Source organism: Hypomesus transpacificus, chromosome 9 (genome assembly GCF_021917145.1).
Source record: "Hypomesus transpacificus isolate Combined female chromosome 9, fHypTra1, whole genome shotgun sequence".
Classification (NCBI taxonomy): Eukaryota; Metazoa; Chordata; class Actinopteri; order Osmeriformes; family Osmeridae; genus Hypomesus; species Hypomesus transpacificus.
This window is the reverse complement of record NC_061068.1, coordinates 14,430,984-14,447,943: the sequence shown is the minus strand read 5'-3', so window position 1 is coordinate 14,447,943 and position 16,960 is coordinate 14,430,984. Positions and strand designations below refer to the sequence as shown.

The window sequence follows — 16,960 nt, the reverse complement described above, 5'->3', positions numbered from 1 at the left end:
TTATTGAGTGACTTGTTGCTCTTGTAGGTTAGTTATAACGAAGTTAAGTCTTGTACTCGCTGTAAAATATTTTACTGTTGATTGTTCTTCTACAGGTACAGTCCTGCACTTTTTGTGGTTCATGTTGTTTTAATTTGTAACTTGTATAACTGCATGCTCTTATGGGTCTTCCCTTTTGGCACTTTTTTAGTTCTTTCACAATGTATGCTTCATGTTTTGGCTACTTGCAATGTTTGGGACTACCTCGTTGTTATGATCAGTGACCTATGCTCTTTTGTAAAGCTCTCTCTTGGAAGTCGCTTTGGATAAAAGCGTCTGCTAAATGCATAAAAGTAAATGTACTCTGTCCTTTTGTGTCAAAAACCAATACAAGGAGAGTGGCCACTAGGGGAGCAGTGGGCAACTGCAGAGCAGAGGGGCGCAAAACTACTTTCAGACAGTCATGTTTTTCAGTGATAGGGAAGCATTTTTTGAATAATTTACTATCTGAAATAAAAACACAAACAGAACTGAAAACATTTAATAGAAAGGTGAAACACTTGAAATAAAAACAAACATGTAGCCACTGAGTCAGGTCCTTAAATACAGGAGCACACAGTCTGCTGTCCCTGTTGTAATGTATTGTGTTGTTACGTCCCTGTTGTAATGTATTGTGTTGTTACGTCCCTGTTGTAATGTATTGTGTTGTTACGTCCCTGTTGTAATGTATTGTGTTTAGTGCTGTCAGTTTAACGCGTTATTAACGGCGTTAACGCAAACCCAAATTAACGGCGTCAATTTTTTTATCGCGCGATTAACGCTCTTTTTGGCCTAGCAAACTTTGTAGTTTTTTTTCACATGCTGTTGCAACAACTACCGAAGTTAGAAAAACTACAACACCACACCGGATCTAGCTAGACCGGAAACAAAACAACAGGCACGCCACACACTTGTTTGGCTTGCGATCCGGCTAAAGCGTAGTAGCAGAGCCCGTTTACGGATATGAGACATTCTCTGGTAGTAGGTTAACTTTACGTTTTGAGTGGATGGCGAGCGCGAGACGCCGAAATGGATGCCAATAAGATTCTGAATGGAAAGTTTACTTTTAAAAAGTTGCCAAATGGTTCCATTGACAAGACCAAAGTGATCTGTGTGTTTTGTCGTTGTAAAATGAGCTATCATTGCAGCACGTCCAGTCTGAAATACCACTTGATGGCCAAGCACACAGATGATGCAAATTATCCGCCCCCTCGTCAAAGCCAGGCGATTGCAATGTTGTTTTCAATAACAAAAAATATTTGCACGAAGCAATCCGAACCACTTTTCCATGTTGATAAGAGCATTACAATTTGAAAAAAGAATGGGACAAAAAGAAATCAAGGGACATTTAGAATAGATAGAAATAGAAATGTGCGATTAATTGTGATTAATCGCGAGTTAACTATGACATTAATGCGATTAATCGCGATTAAATATTTTAATCGTTTGACAGCACTAATTGTGTTGTTACGTGATGTGCTGTTGTGTGTAATGTGGTCATGAATCTGTGAAATGTTGATACATTATATAGCAATATATTGCATCTGCTGCATGATTGTGTAACTCACACCATGTAGTAAATTATATTTCCATTAACTTTTTAGAAAGGCCTGACCAGGGACTGGGGTTGCAAATTAGCCTATTGGCTAAAAACCTTTTTACGCAGCACATCTACAACATATTGTTATTGATGTATGTAATAATATGCGGTGCATTGTCCCTGACAAATAAACTAATAAATAAATAAAAATCAGAAACCCTGTGTTGATGTCGCGGTCCGGGCCAACTTGAGAGCCCGGTCTGTCGCCTTTAACTCTGGGGACCCTGATCAGTACAGGAAGGCTAGAAACGACCTTCTGAAGGCCACCAAAGCAGCGAAAAGGGCTTACAGGACCAAGGTGGAGTCCAGCTACCATGGCTCTGACCCCAGGTGCATGTGGAGTGGACTTAAAGCCATTACAGACTACAAAGGGAGAGGCTACAGTGAGACCCCGTCCTCTGTCCTACTGCCACATGAGCTGAGTACCTTCTACGCTCACTTTGAGAGGGACAGTGACCTCCCTGCAGTGGAGTTACCTGAGGGCCTAGCCAGTGGTGTGCCTACAATAACTGTAGCTGAGGCATTGCTCCAAAAAGCTCAATCCTCGCAAGGCACCTGGCCCAGACGGCACATCAGGTGCTGCGCGGACCAGCTGGCAGGGGTCTTCAGTGACATCTTCCACCTCTCCCTCAGCCTGTCTGTACTCCCCACCTGCTTCAAGAGGACCACCATTATCCCTGTGCCCAAGAACACCAAAGTCACCTGCATGAACGATTATCGCCCAATAGCACTGACCTCTGTCATCATGAAGTGCTTCGAGCGGCTAGTCAAATCATTCATCTGCTCCTCGCTGCCTCCCACAATGTACATTGAGCGAAATGTACATTGATACATTTCTCACTACTATATGTATACTACTATACAATATTGCTCTATTGCTGATAGTTTCTGTACCCCACTTGTCTAAGGTTAGTATAGCTCTATAAGGTCAGTATAGGTCATTATGTGTATTAGAGGTCTAGTATATTGTATTGTATACTATTGTCAAAGGATCCTCACTGAACCTTCGTTTGAATGTACTTTGGAGAAATGATGAATAAATAGTTGAGGGTTGGTCAGAAAGCCGATCATCGCCGCACACACACATACTCGCTGTGAGCCCAGCACATCGTCACATCATTTTTTTTTTAGCTTATCATAGATGTAATCTATGTTCTAAGTACTTATACAGTATGTTTGTTATGCCAGATTGCTTTGTGTTGTCTTGTCCAAAGAATTTAAGTGCCCAGTCTGACCTTGTGTTGTTCTGTTTACCTGACAATAAAAGACTCGAACATGTGTTTTGTGTTTGTCATCACTCTGCCGAACGACTTCTAGTAATCCGGTATGACTGGTCACAGAGCGTTCTCTTTGGTAATGTACTGTACAGAATAAAGAATGTGTATTAATCCAGCATCTTGACTATTCACGCACAGTGTCTTCAAAACTTCCTCGACACTTCCTTGAGAGATTAGGTTGGTTTAGGGCAGTTCTATGGGCGTGTGTGAAGCCCTCTGCAACATTGCTTGTAGAAAGGGCTATACAAATAACATTTGATTTGAACACAATGACACGGTAGTCAGTAACCAATGTGAAATATTAGCCTGCCTGAAAAGCTGATTTCACTGAGCTGGATTGAACCTTTGGAATATTCCAGAAAACTATCCTGTCTATCGTATACTGAGACATCATGTGGTCATCCTGAGGTATTTTTATTATGTATTATGATTATAAGAAGGATTGAAAACACTAATACCCTCTGGATGTAGAAATAAATAATATGAATTTTCCTCTCAAACACCAAGAAGTTTTGATCAATCAGAGGACTGTCTGTCCAAGTTTGCTGACTTTCCTTTTATCTCAAATGGAATCGTACCAAACTATAGTGTCTGACATTGTATATGCAGTGCACCTTTTTCTTTCCTATTTAAAAAAGTGGAGAAGGACCAAATGGAGGGAGGAACAGAAGGGTGAAATCGTCCTTCTCTACTTTTTTAAAAAGGGAAGAAAAAGGTGCAGTGGTCTCCTCATTCTTTCCAGAGCTATAGTAGTACAATGCACCAAGAAAGTAATACATATTACATCCAATAGCAGGTCTGTCAGTATACTGTCTGTCTACAATTATGAAGTAGTATGTCTTAAACAGATTCCTGTCCCACCCTGGTCTGTTTCACCCATCTCATGTTTGTCTCCACTCCCTCCAGGTGTTTCCCATCTTCCTTCCTACCCTCATTTATCCCTGTGTTTTCTGTTTGGGGACAGTTCTTCTTGTTTGTCAAGCCTACAGTACCAGCATGTTTTTCTCTACCTCCTTTAGTCTTTTCAACCTCTTTTAGTTCCCCTGGCAGTGTTGTAGTACTCCAGACCGGTGTCACAACTGGGGGAATCTCACTACATTGCCTGTGCATTGCTTAATGTATTTGTTAATATCATAACTGTTATTGGATGTAAAACGTCACTCTTCAAATGCAACCAATCATTTAACTTCTTTCTAATTTGACATTACTCATCACCCCTCCTTGCACCCCAAAAGGGAATGAGGAATATAGGCCAATTAGTGGCTGTCTGAAGATGTTGACCAAATCAGCTATAATTACATTTGGTTGCCTGAACCACAAAGAGTTTACAGTAACATCCAAAAGAAAACACACCATGTGTAATTATGAGACGCTCATTGATGAGGCTGGGACTAGGCCTACATGAAACCTTTAGCAGCATTTAGAAAGAAAACATCAAAAAACGTTTGCAATCTGCCTCTGTACCAAAACTCTTCAGAAATCTCTTCCCCCATTACACATAGAGATTTAGGAAATATTAGCTATGTAACATGCTGTATGTTTCAGGGCGTTAGTTTCAGTTGCTCGCCAGATTTTGCTTGTGATAACGAGCCAGGCAACATAAAGCTATGTAGCTAATGATGAATATAAAGTTATGTTACATCAATGTTAACTCATGTAAACTCAGCTGTCTCCCAACTTAATGTTACATAAGTTAAACGCTGTGGTACCGCGCTCCTTCCTTCAGAGAGAGATGTGAAAGCAGAGACCGAGTACTAATGTGCCTCTAAGAAAAGAACAAATATTACAATAATATTTAAAAAGCTGCATTGCCTGGCTAAGCACACTGCACTACTTTAAGAGTGCTAATTATAGTTACAGATCAAATCTAACTTTGTACCTAGTCAAACCCTACTGCTTGTGTGTTTTGAGTGGTCTGGTCTTGACCCGGTCTCACCCTGCCTTGGTCTTGGACTTGACTAGGTATCGCCCAGTCCTGGTCTTGATCCGGTCCTGACCCCTCAAAGTCTTGGTCTTGTCTCGGTCTCGATAAACCTTGGTCTCGGTTTAAGTGGTCTTGACTACAACACTGTCCCCTCGTCCTGACCTCCTGCCTGGCCTGACTCTGAACCTGCCTGCTGTCCTGTACCTGAATAACTCTGCCTTGTGGATTACAACCCTTGACTGCCTTGACTATTCATTGGCCGGACCCCTTGTACCTTCAATAGACCACAAACATACGACCAGTGTGTGATTCAGTGCGAGGTGTGAGATTATAACTATAGTTGTGTCATGTTGAACATGAATACAGACCTCAGTGTCTCCAGCTTGCAGAGTGGATTCCCCAGTCCAGCAGAGATCAGCTTCATGCCTGAATCCCCCAGGTTGTTGTTACTCAAGTCCAGCTCTGTCAGATCTGAGGAGGGGAGAGCTGAGGCCAGCGCTTCACAGCACCGTGCTGAGAGGTTACAGTCATTCAGCCTACATGACATAAGGAGAACATGAGACATCATCAGAGTCATAGTTTGTGTGATACGATCATACAATAATCACATTTACATCACAATATGTGCTAAGTCGTATTGTTATTTAAATTTTTTAAATGCCTTATACATACAGAGCAGTTTTGGAGTCTTTGACCACTGGCAGCAGCCTCAGAAGACCTTCCTCTGATCTGGAGTATATCTTCAGGTCAAACACGTCCATCTTCTCTTCTGAAGTCAGCAACACAAAGAACAGAGCTGACCTCTGTGTAGATGAGAGCTTCTTCTCACTGGAGAGACTTCCTGAGCCCAGGTATTGTTGGATCTCCTCAACCAGAGAATGGTCATTCAGTTCATTCAGACAGTGGAACAGATTCATGCATCTCTCTGCAGGGGGATCCTCTCTGATCTTCTTCTTGATGTACTTGACTGTTTCCTCATGGCTCTCTGTCTTGTTACTTTTCTGAGTCAGTAGGCCTCGTAAGCCAGTCTGATTGGACTCCATTGAGAGGCCCAGGAGGAAGCGGAGGAAAAGGTCTAGCTGTCCATTCTTACTCTGCAAGGCCTTGTCCACAGCACTCTTGTAGAGTTGGACGTCAGATGTGACTGAGGTGGACTGAGACATCAGATTCTCATTGTTGTTGATGAATGAGAGAAACACAAACACAGCAGCCAGAAACTCCTGAAAGCTCAGATGGACAAAGCAGAACACCTTCTCCTGGAAGACTTTACCATCTTGTCTGAAGATCTGTGTGAACACTCCTGAGTGCACCGAGGCATCACAGACATCAATGCCACACTCTGTCAGGTCTTTCTCATAGAAAATCAGGTTGCCTTTCTCCAGCTGGTGGAAGGCCAGTTTCCCCAGTGACTGAATACTCTGAATGCTCTCTTCATCCCAGTGTGGATCTGTCTCAGTTTTCCCAGCATACTTCACCTTCTTCTGTTTGGTCTGTAACACCAGGAAGGTTGTGTACATCTCAGTCAGGGTCTTGGGCATCTTCTCTTTCTTCTCTGTTCTCAGCATGTGTTCAAGGACTGTAACAGTAATCCAAGAGAAGACTGGAATGTGGCACATGATGTAGAGGATCCTTGATGTCTTGATGTGTGAGATGATTCTCCCGGCCAGGATCTCATCACTGCATTTCTTCATGATGTACTCATCCTTCTGTGGGTCATCGAACCCTCGTACCTCTGTCACCAGGTCAACACAGTCAGAAGGGATCTGATTGGCTGCTGCAGGTCGAGTGGTTATCCAGATGAGAGCAGAGGGAAGCAGGTTTCCTCTGATCAGGTTGGTCAGCAGCACATCCACTGAGGTGGACTTTGTGACATCACACCAGCTCTTGTTCTTTTTGAAGGCTAAGGGCAGTCGACATTCATCCAGACCGTCAAAGACAAACAGAACGTTGTACTTGTCGTAGATGGAGATTCCTGATTCTCTTGTTTCTGAGAAGAAGTGATGGACAAGTTCCATCAGACTGAACTCTTCTCCAGCCAACAAATTCAGCTCTCGAAACGGCAGAGGAAAGATGAACTGGATTTCCTGATTGGCTAGTCCTTCAGCCCAGTCCGTGATAAACTTCTGCACAGAGACAGTTTTTCCGATGCCAGCAACTCCTTTTGTCAGAACAATTCTGATAGGTGTGTCTCGTCCAGCTGAGGGTTTAAAGATGTTGTTGCATGTGATGGCTGTTTCTGGTCTTGCTGATTTCCTGGATGCTGTCTCAATCTGTCTCACCTCATGTTCTTTATTGATCTCTCCACTCTCACCCTCTGTGATGTAGAGATCTGTGTAGATCTTATTGAGAAGAGTTGGATTTCCTTGTTTGGCTATGCCCTCAAACACAGTTTCAAACTTCTTCTTTAGTTCAGATTTGAGTTTCTGTCGACAAATCTCAGCAAACTCATCTAAACAAAAAACAACACATGTTAAGTGTGTGTTTTTGTTAAACGTAGTTTTGATTATTCACAGATTATGAACTGACAATGTTTCCTCTACATTCAATTCAAAACATATTTCAAATCTATGATTGTTTATCAGGTACTCAATAATGAAACGGCTTAGTACACTCACACATAGTACAAAGTCATAGGAAGATCAACACATCATTGGGCTACTCTGAATCTCATAACTTTCTTTGTATATCTAACCTTCATCATGTACCATTAATCGGTCAACTCAGACTAAATATGGAGTCTCTTACTTTTTTCCAGCGTGTCAGCCAGCTCCGTCTGGTTCATGTTCTTCAGGACGTGCAGTGTGATCTTCAGAGCTCCCTCTCTGGCACTGCTCTCCTGCTTCTGATATTCAGGGTCCATCACTTCCTGGTCCTCCCTCTGACTCTCTAAGCCTTCTGGGAAATCTGAACTCAGAATCCTCTTCATCCTCTTCAGCTCTTCCTTCACAAACCTGATGACAGTCTCCTCAAGCACCTGAAACAGAGAGGGAAGATATCAGTCGAACCAGGAACTCAAGTCCCAGTAGAACAATATGATTAAAATGATTCTGTCTTGTTTGTACTTTAGATTAACACAAAACTCACTGTGAATATGGAGGACAAGTCCTCATGGTGACTCTGGTCTGACTCAGACTTCTCATGTTGATCTCTGAGGACAAGAGATGACATTACTTAACCACATGAACCACATGTACAAGGGCTGATAATCTACTAAAGAAATCATACATAAGAATCTACTTATGTATGATCTACTATCATACATAAGCATGAGTGGTAAACTGAACTGTATCCACTCATGCATACACACAGACACACTGTATAAGAGTGATGCCATCACTACCAAGTAAACCATCTTCTATACCACTACAAGGCACTATTCCTTTAATACATTCATCAAAGATAGGAGCACTGTCACCTCCAGGTAAACAAGTGTGTTGTGTTTCAACCAGACACTGAAGAATGACATCAGGGTCCACCTCACACAGGGCTGCATGTTTGCTAGCAGCCTGCTTTAGACACTGCAGCACTCCTCCACCCAGGAGTTGAAGACCTTCTGGTCTCAACCAGTCTAAGTGGGCTGAGCCCCGCCCTGTCTGTGCTCATACCAGGCCTGGTACCTGCAGGGCTGGACACTGACTCTCATGCTGTCTGTGGGGGTGTGTGTGTGTGTAGGGAGGTTATTGTTGTCAAACCTTTACTAGAGCTGCACTGATCTCTCTTAGTTGTATGTAAAGCTATTATAACACAATTACATGTTTACAATAAATGTCAAGTCTTTTTAGGTGGAGAAATAACTCATAGGCTTATCCTGGAGTTCGCTCTCGTCTGCTAAATAAGAGAGAGCAGCTTTGAATAATTTGTCTGCACCGACATGGAATTACCTGATAATAGTATGGTATGGATTGCATAACTGCATTTGTTTCAGGGTAGTTTGTTGTGGTTGTGTTGTGGTTGTGTCTCTGTTTTAATGTCAGGTAAAGTTCAACATTAAAGCAGCACAGTGGACTGGTAGGTTGTGGTCCTGTCTCTCACTGTTCAAACACAACAAGGAGGTCAAAGGTGTTGATGTGTCTGATGGTGGTCTAGTGGTTAAACCATAGATACATAAAGAGAAGACCAACACCACATGTTAATGACATGATACTAAATAACAGCTCCTTCTCACTGTGTAGCTCTACTTCATGGTCTGAACATCAGCCAGGCTAGCTGAGTTCTGACTTTGTTTAGTAGAAGTGTCACATGCTGATCCTGAATCTAATGATGACGTTATACTTCAAATTAATTATTGTGTGTGGCCTACCTACCTGTATACACTACACACAGACAGCTTCTTCACATCATGTCACCTTCATCATATAACATTGAACACCAGCAGAGGTCAGTACATACCCTTCCTCATTAGAAGGTCCTCCTCCATCACTGAATGTGATAGGTCGATCCATAGACCTGTCACTCTTCATGGACACACAGCTGGGTACAGGTGAGGCTGGTCTCTGCTGTCTCATCCTGTCAACAAACACAACAAAGTGTCTTACAAACATAAATCACTAAAGGAGACACCAGATATATCATACTGTCCAACATGTGTTGCTGTAGTCATTCATCAGATGGGTTTAAAACCAGGCTTGAATATTGCTGTTCAACATGAATGAGAGTCAGACAGGCAGGTTTCCAGACCTGTTGTTACTCTGTATCTCTCACTGTGAACCTTTACGACATGGTCTGTATGTCAGCCAGGCTGGCAGTCAGCAGGTCTAACCCTGTGTTTTAGTAGGTATGTGATGGGGGATACTTTAGTATCTACAGTCAGCAGCTCTAACCCTGTGTTTTAGTAGGGATGTGATGAGGGATACTTTAGTATCTACAGTCAGCAGCTCTAACCCTGTGTTTTAGTAGGGATGTGATGAGGGATACTTTAGTATCTACAGTCAGCAGCTCTGACCCTGTGTTTTATTAGGGATGTGATGACGGATACTTAAGTACCTACAGTCAGCAGCTCCAACCCTGTGTTTTAGTAGGGATGTGATGAGGGATACTTTAGTATCTACAGTCAGCAGCTCTAACCCTGTGTTTTAGTAGGGATGTGATGAGGGATACTTTAGTATCTGCAGTCAGCAGCTCTCACCATGTGTTTTAGTAGAGATGTGATGAGGGATACTTTAGTATCTACAGTCAGCAGCTCTAACCCTGTGTTTTAGTAGGGATGTGATGAGGGATACTTTAGTATCTACAGTCAGCAGCTCTAACCTTGTGTTTTAGTAGAGATGTGATGAGGGATACTTTAGTATCTACAGTCAGCAGCTCTAACCCTGTGTTTTAGTAGAGATGTGATGAGGGATACTTTAGTATCTACAGTCAGCAGCTCTAACCCTGTGTTTTAGTAGGGATGTGATGAGGGATACTTTAGTATCTACAGTCAGCAGCTCCAACCCTGTGTTTTAGTAGGGATGTGATAAGGGATACTTTAGTATCTACAGTCAGCAGCTCTAACCTTGTGTTTTAGTAGAGATGTGATGAGGGATACTCTAGTATCTACAGTCAGCAGCTCTAACCCTGTGTTTTAGTAGAGATGTGATGAGGGATACTTTAGTATCTACAGTCAGCAGCTCTAACCCTGTGTTTTAGTAGGGATATGATGAGGGATACTTTAGTATCTGCAGTCAGCAGCTCTCACCATGTGTTTTAGTAGAGATGTGATGAGGGATACTTTAGTATCTACAGTCAGCAGCTCTAACCCTGTGTTTTAGTAGGGATGTGATGGGGAATACTTTAGTATCTACAGTCAGCAGCTCTAACCTTGTGTTTTAGTAGAGATGTGATGAGGGATACTTTAGTATCTACAGTCAGCAGCTCTAACCCTGTGTTTTAGTAGAGATGTGATGAGGGATACTTTAGTATCTACAGTCAGCAGCTCTAACCCTGTGTTTTAGTAGGGATGTGATGAGGGATACTTTAGTATCTACAGTCAGCAGCTCTAACCCTGTGTTTTAGTAGAGATGTGATGAGGGATACTTTAGTATCTACAGTCAGCAGCTCTAACCCTGTGTTTTAGTAGAGATGTGATGAGGGATACTTTAGTATCTACAGTCAGCAGCTCTAACCCTGTGTTTTAGTAGGGATGTGATGAGGGATGCTTTAGTATCTACAGTCAGCAGCTCCAACCCTGTGTTTTAGTAGGGATGTGATAAGGGATACTTTAGTATCTACAGTCAGCAGCTCTAACCTTGTGTTTTAGTAGAGATGTGATGAGGGATACTCTAGTATCTACAGTCAGCAGCTCTGACCCTGTGTTTTAGTAGAGATGTGATGAGGGATACTTTAGTATCTACAGTCAGCAGCTCTAACCCTGTGTTTTAGTAGGGATGTGATGAGGGATACTTTAGTATCTACAGTCAGCAGCTCTAACCTTGTGTTTTAGTAGAGATGTGATGAGGGATACTTTAGTATCTACAGTCAGCAGCTCTAACCCTGTGTTTTAGTAGAGATGTGATGAGGGATACTTTAGTATCTACAGTCAGCAGCTCTAACCTTGTGTTTTAGTAGGGATGTGATGAGGGATACTTTAGTATCTACAGTCAGCAGCTCTAACCCTGTGTTTTAGTAGAGATGTGATGAGGGATACTTTAGTATCTACAGTCAGCAGCTCTAACCTTGTGTTTTAGTAGGGATGTGATGAGGGATACTTTAGTATCTACAGTCAGCAGCTCTAACCTTGTGTTTTAGTAGAGATGTGATGAGGGATACTTTAGTATCTACAGTCAGCAGCTCTAACCCTGTGTTTTAGTAGAGATGTGATGAGGGATACTTTAGTATCTACAGTCAGCAGCTCTAACCCTGTGTTTTAGTAGAGATGTGATGAGGGATACTTTAGTATCTACAGTCAGCAGCTCTAACCCTGTGTTTTAGTAGGGATGTGATGAGGGATACTTTAGTATCTACAGTCAGCAGCTCTAACCCTGTGTTTTAGTAGGGATGTGATGAGGGATACTTTAGTATCTACAGTCAGCAGCTCTAACCCTGTGTTTTAGTAGAGATGTGATGAGGGATACTTTAGTATCTACAGTCAGCAGCTCTAACCCTGTGTTTTAGTAGAGATGTGATGAGGGATACTTTAGTATCTACAGTCAGCAGCTCTAACCCTGTGTTTTAGTAGGGATGTGATGAGGGATGCTTTAGTATCTACAGTCAGCAGCTCTAACCCTGTGTTTTAGTAGGGATGTGATGAGGGGTACTTTAGTATCTACAGTCAGCAGCTCTGACCCTGTGTTTTAGTATTTTACATGATAAAGCAAAGTTCTACATTGGACTTTTAGATTATAAATACTACTTTGTACTTTGCTTCACTTAAACAATCGATGTCTTTACCAGTGAGCAGCATGTTCCCTTTCATGGATTCTTTCCAAACATTTTAACTGCTCAGTATTACCAACAAACAGGTGTTGGCAATTAATGGGTCTGGCCTGGCCAACTGTATGAACATAACATTTCGACAGTAAAGACAATAAACAGTAGCGATCGAGGCTGGCAGGTTGTGTTCTGACATTAATAAGTAATGTTGCCTTGATTCATATGGGCCCAAGTCAATTTAAACACTATCACTACAATCACATATAAACTATAAGACAAATATATTATAATATAGGATATTGAGTCCTAGTACAGACGGCTTCCTCAAACCATGTCACTTTCATCACATAACATTGAACACCAGCAGAGGTCAGTACATACCCTTCCTCATTAGAAGGTCCTCCTCCATCACTGAATGTGATAGGTCGATCCATAGACCAGTCACTCTTCATTGACACACAGCTGGGTACAGGTGAGGCGGGTCTCTGCTGTCTCATCCTGTCAACAAACACAACAAAGTGTCTTACAAACATAGATCATTTAGGAGACACCAGATATCCTTTCCAACAACATTCCGATTGTTTGTGACCTCAACATCGAGTAACAGCTGTACAGAATAGAGAGTTTCTTTAGGGATTTTGTCCTTATCTTCTCTGAGGGTTTAGGTTTGGTTATCGGTGCTGATCTGTGGTTCTCAGATGATGTTCCTGAGTGTGATAACTATATCACACTACAGGTTATTAGTCACCTCAACAATAAACACCAGCAGAGGTGACAACAGAAGACACATGGTCTGTGTCTCAGCCAGACTTACAGTCATGAGCTCCAACTCTCCTGAAATTACAGACACTAGGAATGTTTAGTAGGAATGCCAGGTAAAGCTCATGACTTCAAGATCAAGTTGGCCCTGCGGATGGCTGTCAGAAATATTAATCTATCAAGCATTGCACAGTCAGTCGGTGAACAAGTTTAAGAACATCACACGCCATTGTGCTACAAGTTTGTCCGCTAGCATGTTGTGCTAGCTAACTATTTAAGCACAAGCGCTCTTTACAGTCATTGGTTAAGACAAAAGCATGCAAATGTTCCATGGCTCTTCTTCATTGGCTCCTTGCATAGACCTGGTGCGCGTGTGCGTGTTGGAGTGTGTTCGTGTTTGTGTGTGCCTTTTGACCCCTGTAAGCTTGACCACATGACTCACCCAACACAGATAAGGCCAGACATCTTTTATGGCCTCTCCAGTAAGAGAGATTGGTCAGCCCAGGTCACCTTGTTTACATATGCCTCGTGTTACCCAAAGTTCAGCTTTGGGGGTAGGCCTCTCTACACACAAGGAATGCTGAACACAGAATAATTCTTATACAGGATAAATGTGTTACATCTTCAATTTTTCCAACAATGGCTGCCTTGGTCAGTCGGTGCCCTGTGTTTGTTTTGTTGGTAGGCTAAATTCAGTGTTATGCCAGGATACCCTGAGTTCTCTTCAACATCAGAGAAACAACTCCAGTGGATTTACTACCCACTTTTCTGCTTCCTATAGCAGCATTAGCAGGCATTATATTCAAAGCCACTCTCGGCTTTGTCCTGGCAGCGAAGCGTAGTAAAAGAGGTGAACGTTCTGGTGCGACTTTGTTGGCGTGGGGTTCGTGCAGCATTACCGGGGATATGTCTCTCCAACGTGCGTTCGCTGAACAACAAATTGGACAAACTTCAGCTGCTGGTGGGGAAAAACAGAGACTTTCATTCGTCTTCCATTTGACTCCCGGTCCATCAACACCGGATCTCCTCAGGGCTCCTTTCCCCTCTGCTCTTCTCACTGTACACCAACAGCTGCACCTCCAATCATCAGTCCATCAAACTCCTGAAGTTTGCGAACGACACCACCCTCATTGGACTCATCTCTGGTGGGGAGTCTGACTATAGGTGGGAAGCTGACAACCTGAAGACCTGGTGCAGCCAGAACAACTTGGAGCTCAATGCTCTTAAGACAGTGGAGATGGTTGTGGACTTCAGGAAGAATACAGCCTCACTCAACCCCATCGCCCAATCCGCAATTCAAATGGAAAGCAGTTGTCAAATGGCAATTCAATGTGCAAATGACAATGCAATCCGCAATTCAGTTTGTATTATTTTGAATAACAATTCAATGTTGAATGAACGCTTACTGCATTGCATTTCATAATGACACCGTTTTTTCGACTCTTTATTCAAATGGCAATTGAATGTGCAAAGTGGTAATGCAATCCGCAACATATCAGTTAACAACACTCGATTTCCATCTACATCGTCTGCTAAGGCAGTTAGCGTTGCAACAAGTTCTTCTGTCGCCATATGGTTGTTAGCATTACAGTAGCAAAAAAAGTTTATCTGTCCCCCACACCCCCCTCCCAATAGACTACTCTGCCTCTGATTGGCTGGTATTCGTTACCTTCATTGGCTAGGTTAGGTTTCGGCGGAATTACTGGGTTGTCAGTGTTAGAGGTAGCAACTCAGAAGCAGAGTAGTGTTGGGTCTTACCCTCAATAGGGGTGGGGACCAGCCTTGATGGGGGGACTGACAGATTGCATTGCCATTTGAATTTTGCAACAAAAAGAGCGTGATGACAAGTAAATGCTAATGCAATAGACTGGGGGCGCTGTTTAGCTACCACATTGAATCTCCATTTGAATAGTCGAGTCGAGTCGAAAAGACCGTGTCAATATGAAATGCAATGCAGTAAGCGTTCATTCAAAATTGTATTCAAAATAATACAAACTGAATTGTGGATTGCATTGTCATTTGCACATTGAATTGCCATTTGACAAATGCATTTTCATTTGAATAAAGAGTCGACAAAACCTTGTCAATATGAAAGGCAATGCTATAAGCGTTCCTTCCAAAAGTATTATTCAAAATAATACAAACTGAATTGCGGATTGCATTGTCTGTTGCATATTGAATTGCCATTTGACAACTGCTTTTCCATTTGAATTGGGATTGCATTGTCACTTTGCGCATTGAATAGCCATATGACAAATGCATTTCCATTTGAATAAAGAGTCTAATAAACCTCCATACATATTGCACTGTTATCCAAATGTTATCCTATTTTTATATCTATTTTATATTTTTCTATGCATTATGGAGGACTAAATGTGCCAAAATTAAATACATAAATAAATACTTAAATAAATAAATACTTAAATAAAATAAATACTTAAATAAATGAATACTTAAATAAATAAATAGACATCTCTTAAGTGATGTTATTGTTAACATGTGGCCTGTTCACAGTCACGTTTATTGAAGCAAGCGCATGATCAGGTAGAGGGTCAGAGAAGTGTGTGCGTCTTGGTTGTGCCAGGCTGCCAGCACCGTTCTACAGCTCCACACCAGGCATAAACCATGACAGGTTACGTTTTAGGGCCATTTAAACATGTTCAAGAAAAAACTGTGTTTTATAAAGCCTAAAACACTGCAGTTCCATGAGGACAGTTCTATCAAATGGCTTATGTCCCGCCTCTTTTCATTTAAAATGAAAACATGTGAACAGGCCACATGTTAACAATAACATCACTTGAGAGATGTCTATTTATTTATTTAAGTATTTATTTATTTTAGTATTTATTTATTTTAGTATTCATTTATTTATGTATTTAATTTTGGCACATTTAGTCCTCCATAATGCATAGCCTTGAGGTTTTTTTGCGTCAGGTACATTTTTATACTGTGGCCGATAGGCGATGCAGAAAACATTGGCAAAGCCGCAGCATGTGTTGCTGTAAGAAAAGTGTAGGCTATTGGCGATTAAACAGCTGAGGAATCAATTCATCATATTCCCTTATGTCCCAGTCAATGAAATCAAAGAGGGATTTACACATAGGCCTACATGCATATTTATAGTACATGATATAAGCGCTTTAAGTAGGCCTACATATATCCTCATAAGTGTCTATGAATTCGTATCAATTAGATACTCTTTGGCCTTGTTTTTATACTTATTCTGAAAGAGTTGATATCATTATTTTCGCTATCAAAATCTCATTCGATGATTAATTTCCATTAAGCCTACTGCCAGCAGGCACATTTAAAGAAATGTGATCTGATTGATGGGGTAATAAGGCACTAAAGATGAGCCTATACATTTTACCAAACACATTTAGTTTATCTGCAATTTTTTTGCCAAGCTGCCTGTCTTGCTCTGGCAGCGGTGTTTGACTTAGCCATAATAATATGCTTATTGTCTTCGTAGAGACTCATTATAATAGTTTGCTCAGATGGCGAGAATATTACCGCTCTCTCTTTCGTCTTTTCCGCCATCATACCGTTAGAAAATCACGGTTTTGGTGATCGACCTTTCCTGCCTTTTGAAGTAGGACGTGCTTGTGCACTTGCCTTGATAAGTTTAGCCTGATTGAAATTAACCACATGATTTGGATGCGGATCAGCCGTCGAAAAACAGATAACTGCGGTTCTCAGTTAGCTCGCTAATGTTAACGGGCTAAAGGGACAAATGATTAACTTAGCTTCAACCCTTACGACAAACGGGCCCCATGTCACCTTCATCACATAACATTGAACACCAGCAGAGGTCAGTACATACCCTTCCTCATTAGAAAGTCCTCCTCCATCACTGAACTTGAGAGGTGGTTCCATAGACTTGTCACTCTTCATGGACACACAGCTGGGTACAGGTGAGGCTGATCTCTGCTGGATTGGGCTTCAACACAACAGAGACAGACCTTCAGTCTCTCATTTATTCAGACGAATGATGATGTCATAATATCACTGCTGAGCTCTGAGATGGAGAACAGT

General features: G+C 41.8%; 1 protein-coding gene across 1 annotated transcript in view; it reads right to left on the bottom strand.

Moving 5' to 3' along the window:
* Positions 1 to 16,960, bottom strand: part of LOC124471292 (NACHT, LRR and PYD domains-containing protein 12-like) — a 1,476,309-nt gene that overhangs the window by 1,456,148 nt on the left and 3,201 nt on the right. Inside the window, exons 3-5 of the mRNA XM_047025728.1 lie at positions 16,749 to 16,865; positions 12,548 to 12,664; positions 9,209 to 9,325 (exon numbers count right to left, since the gene is read on the bottom strand). Coding sequence (XP_046881684.1) covers positions 9,209 to 9,325; positions 12,548 to 12,664; positions 16,749 to 16,865 — 351 coding nt within the window. The remainder of the gene's footprint in view (positions 1 to 9,208; positions 9,326 to 12,547; positions 12,665 to 16,748; positions 16,866 to 16,960) is intronic.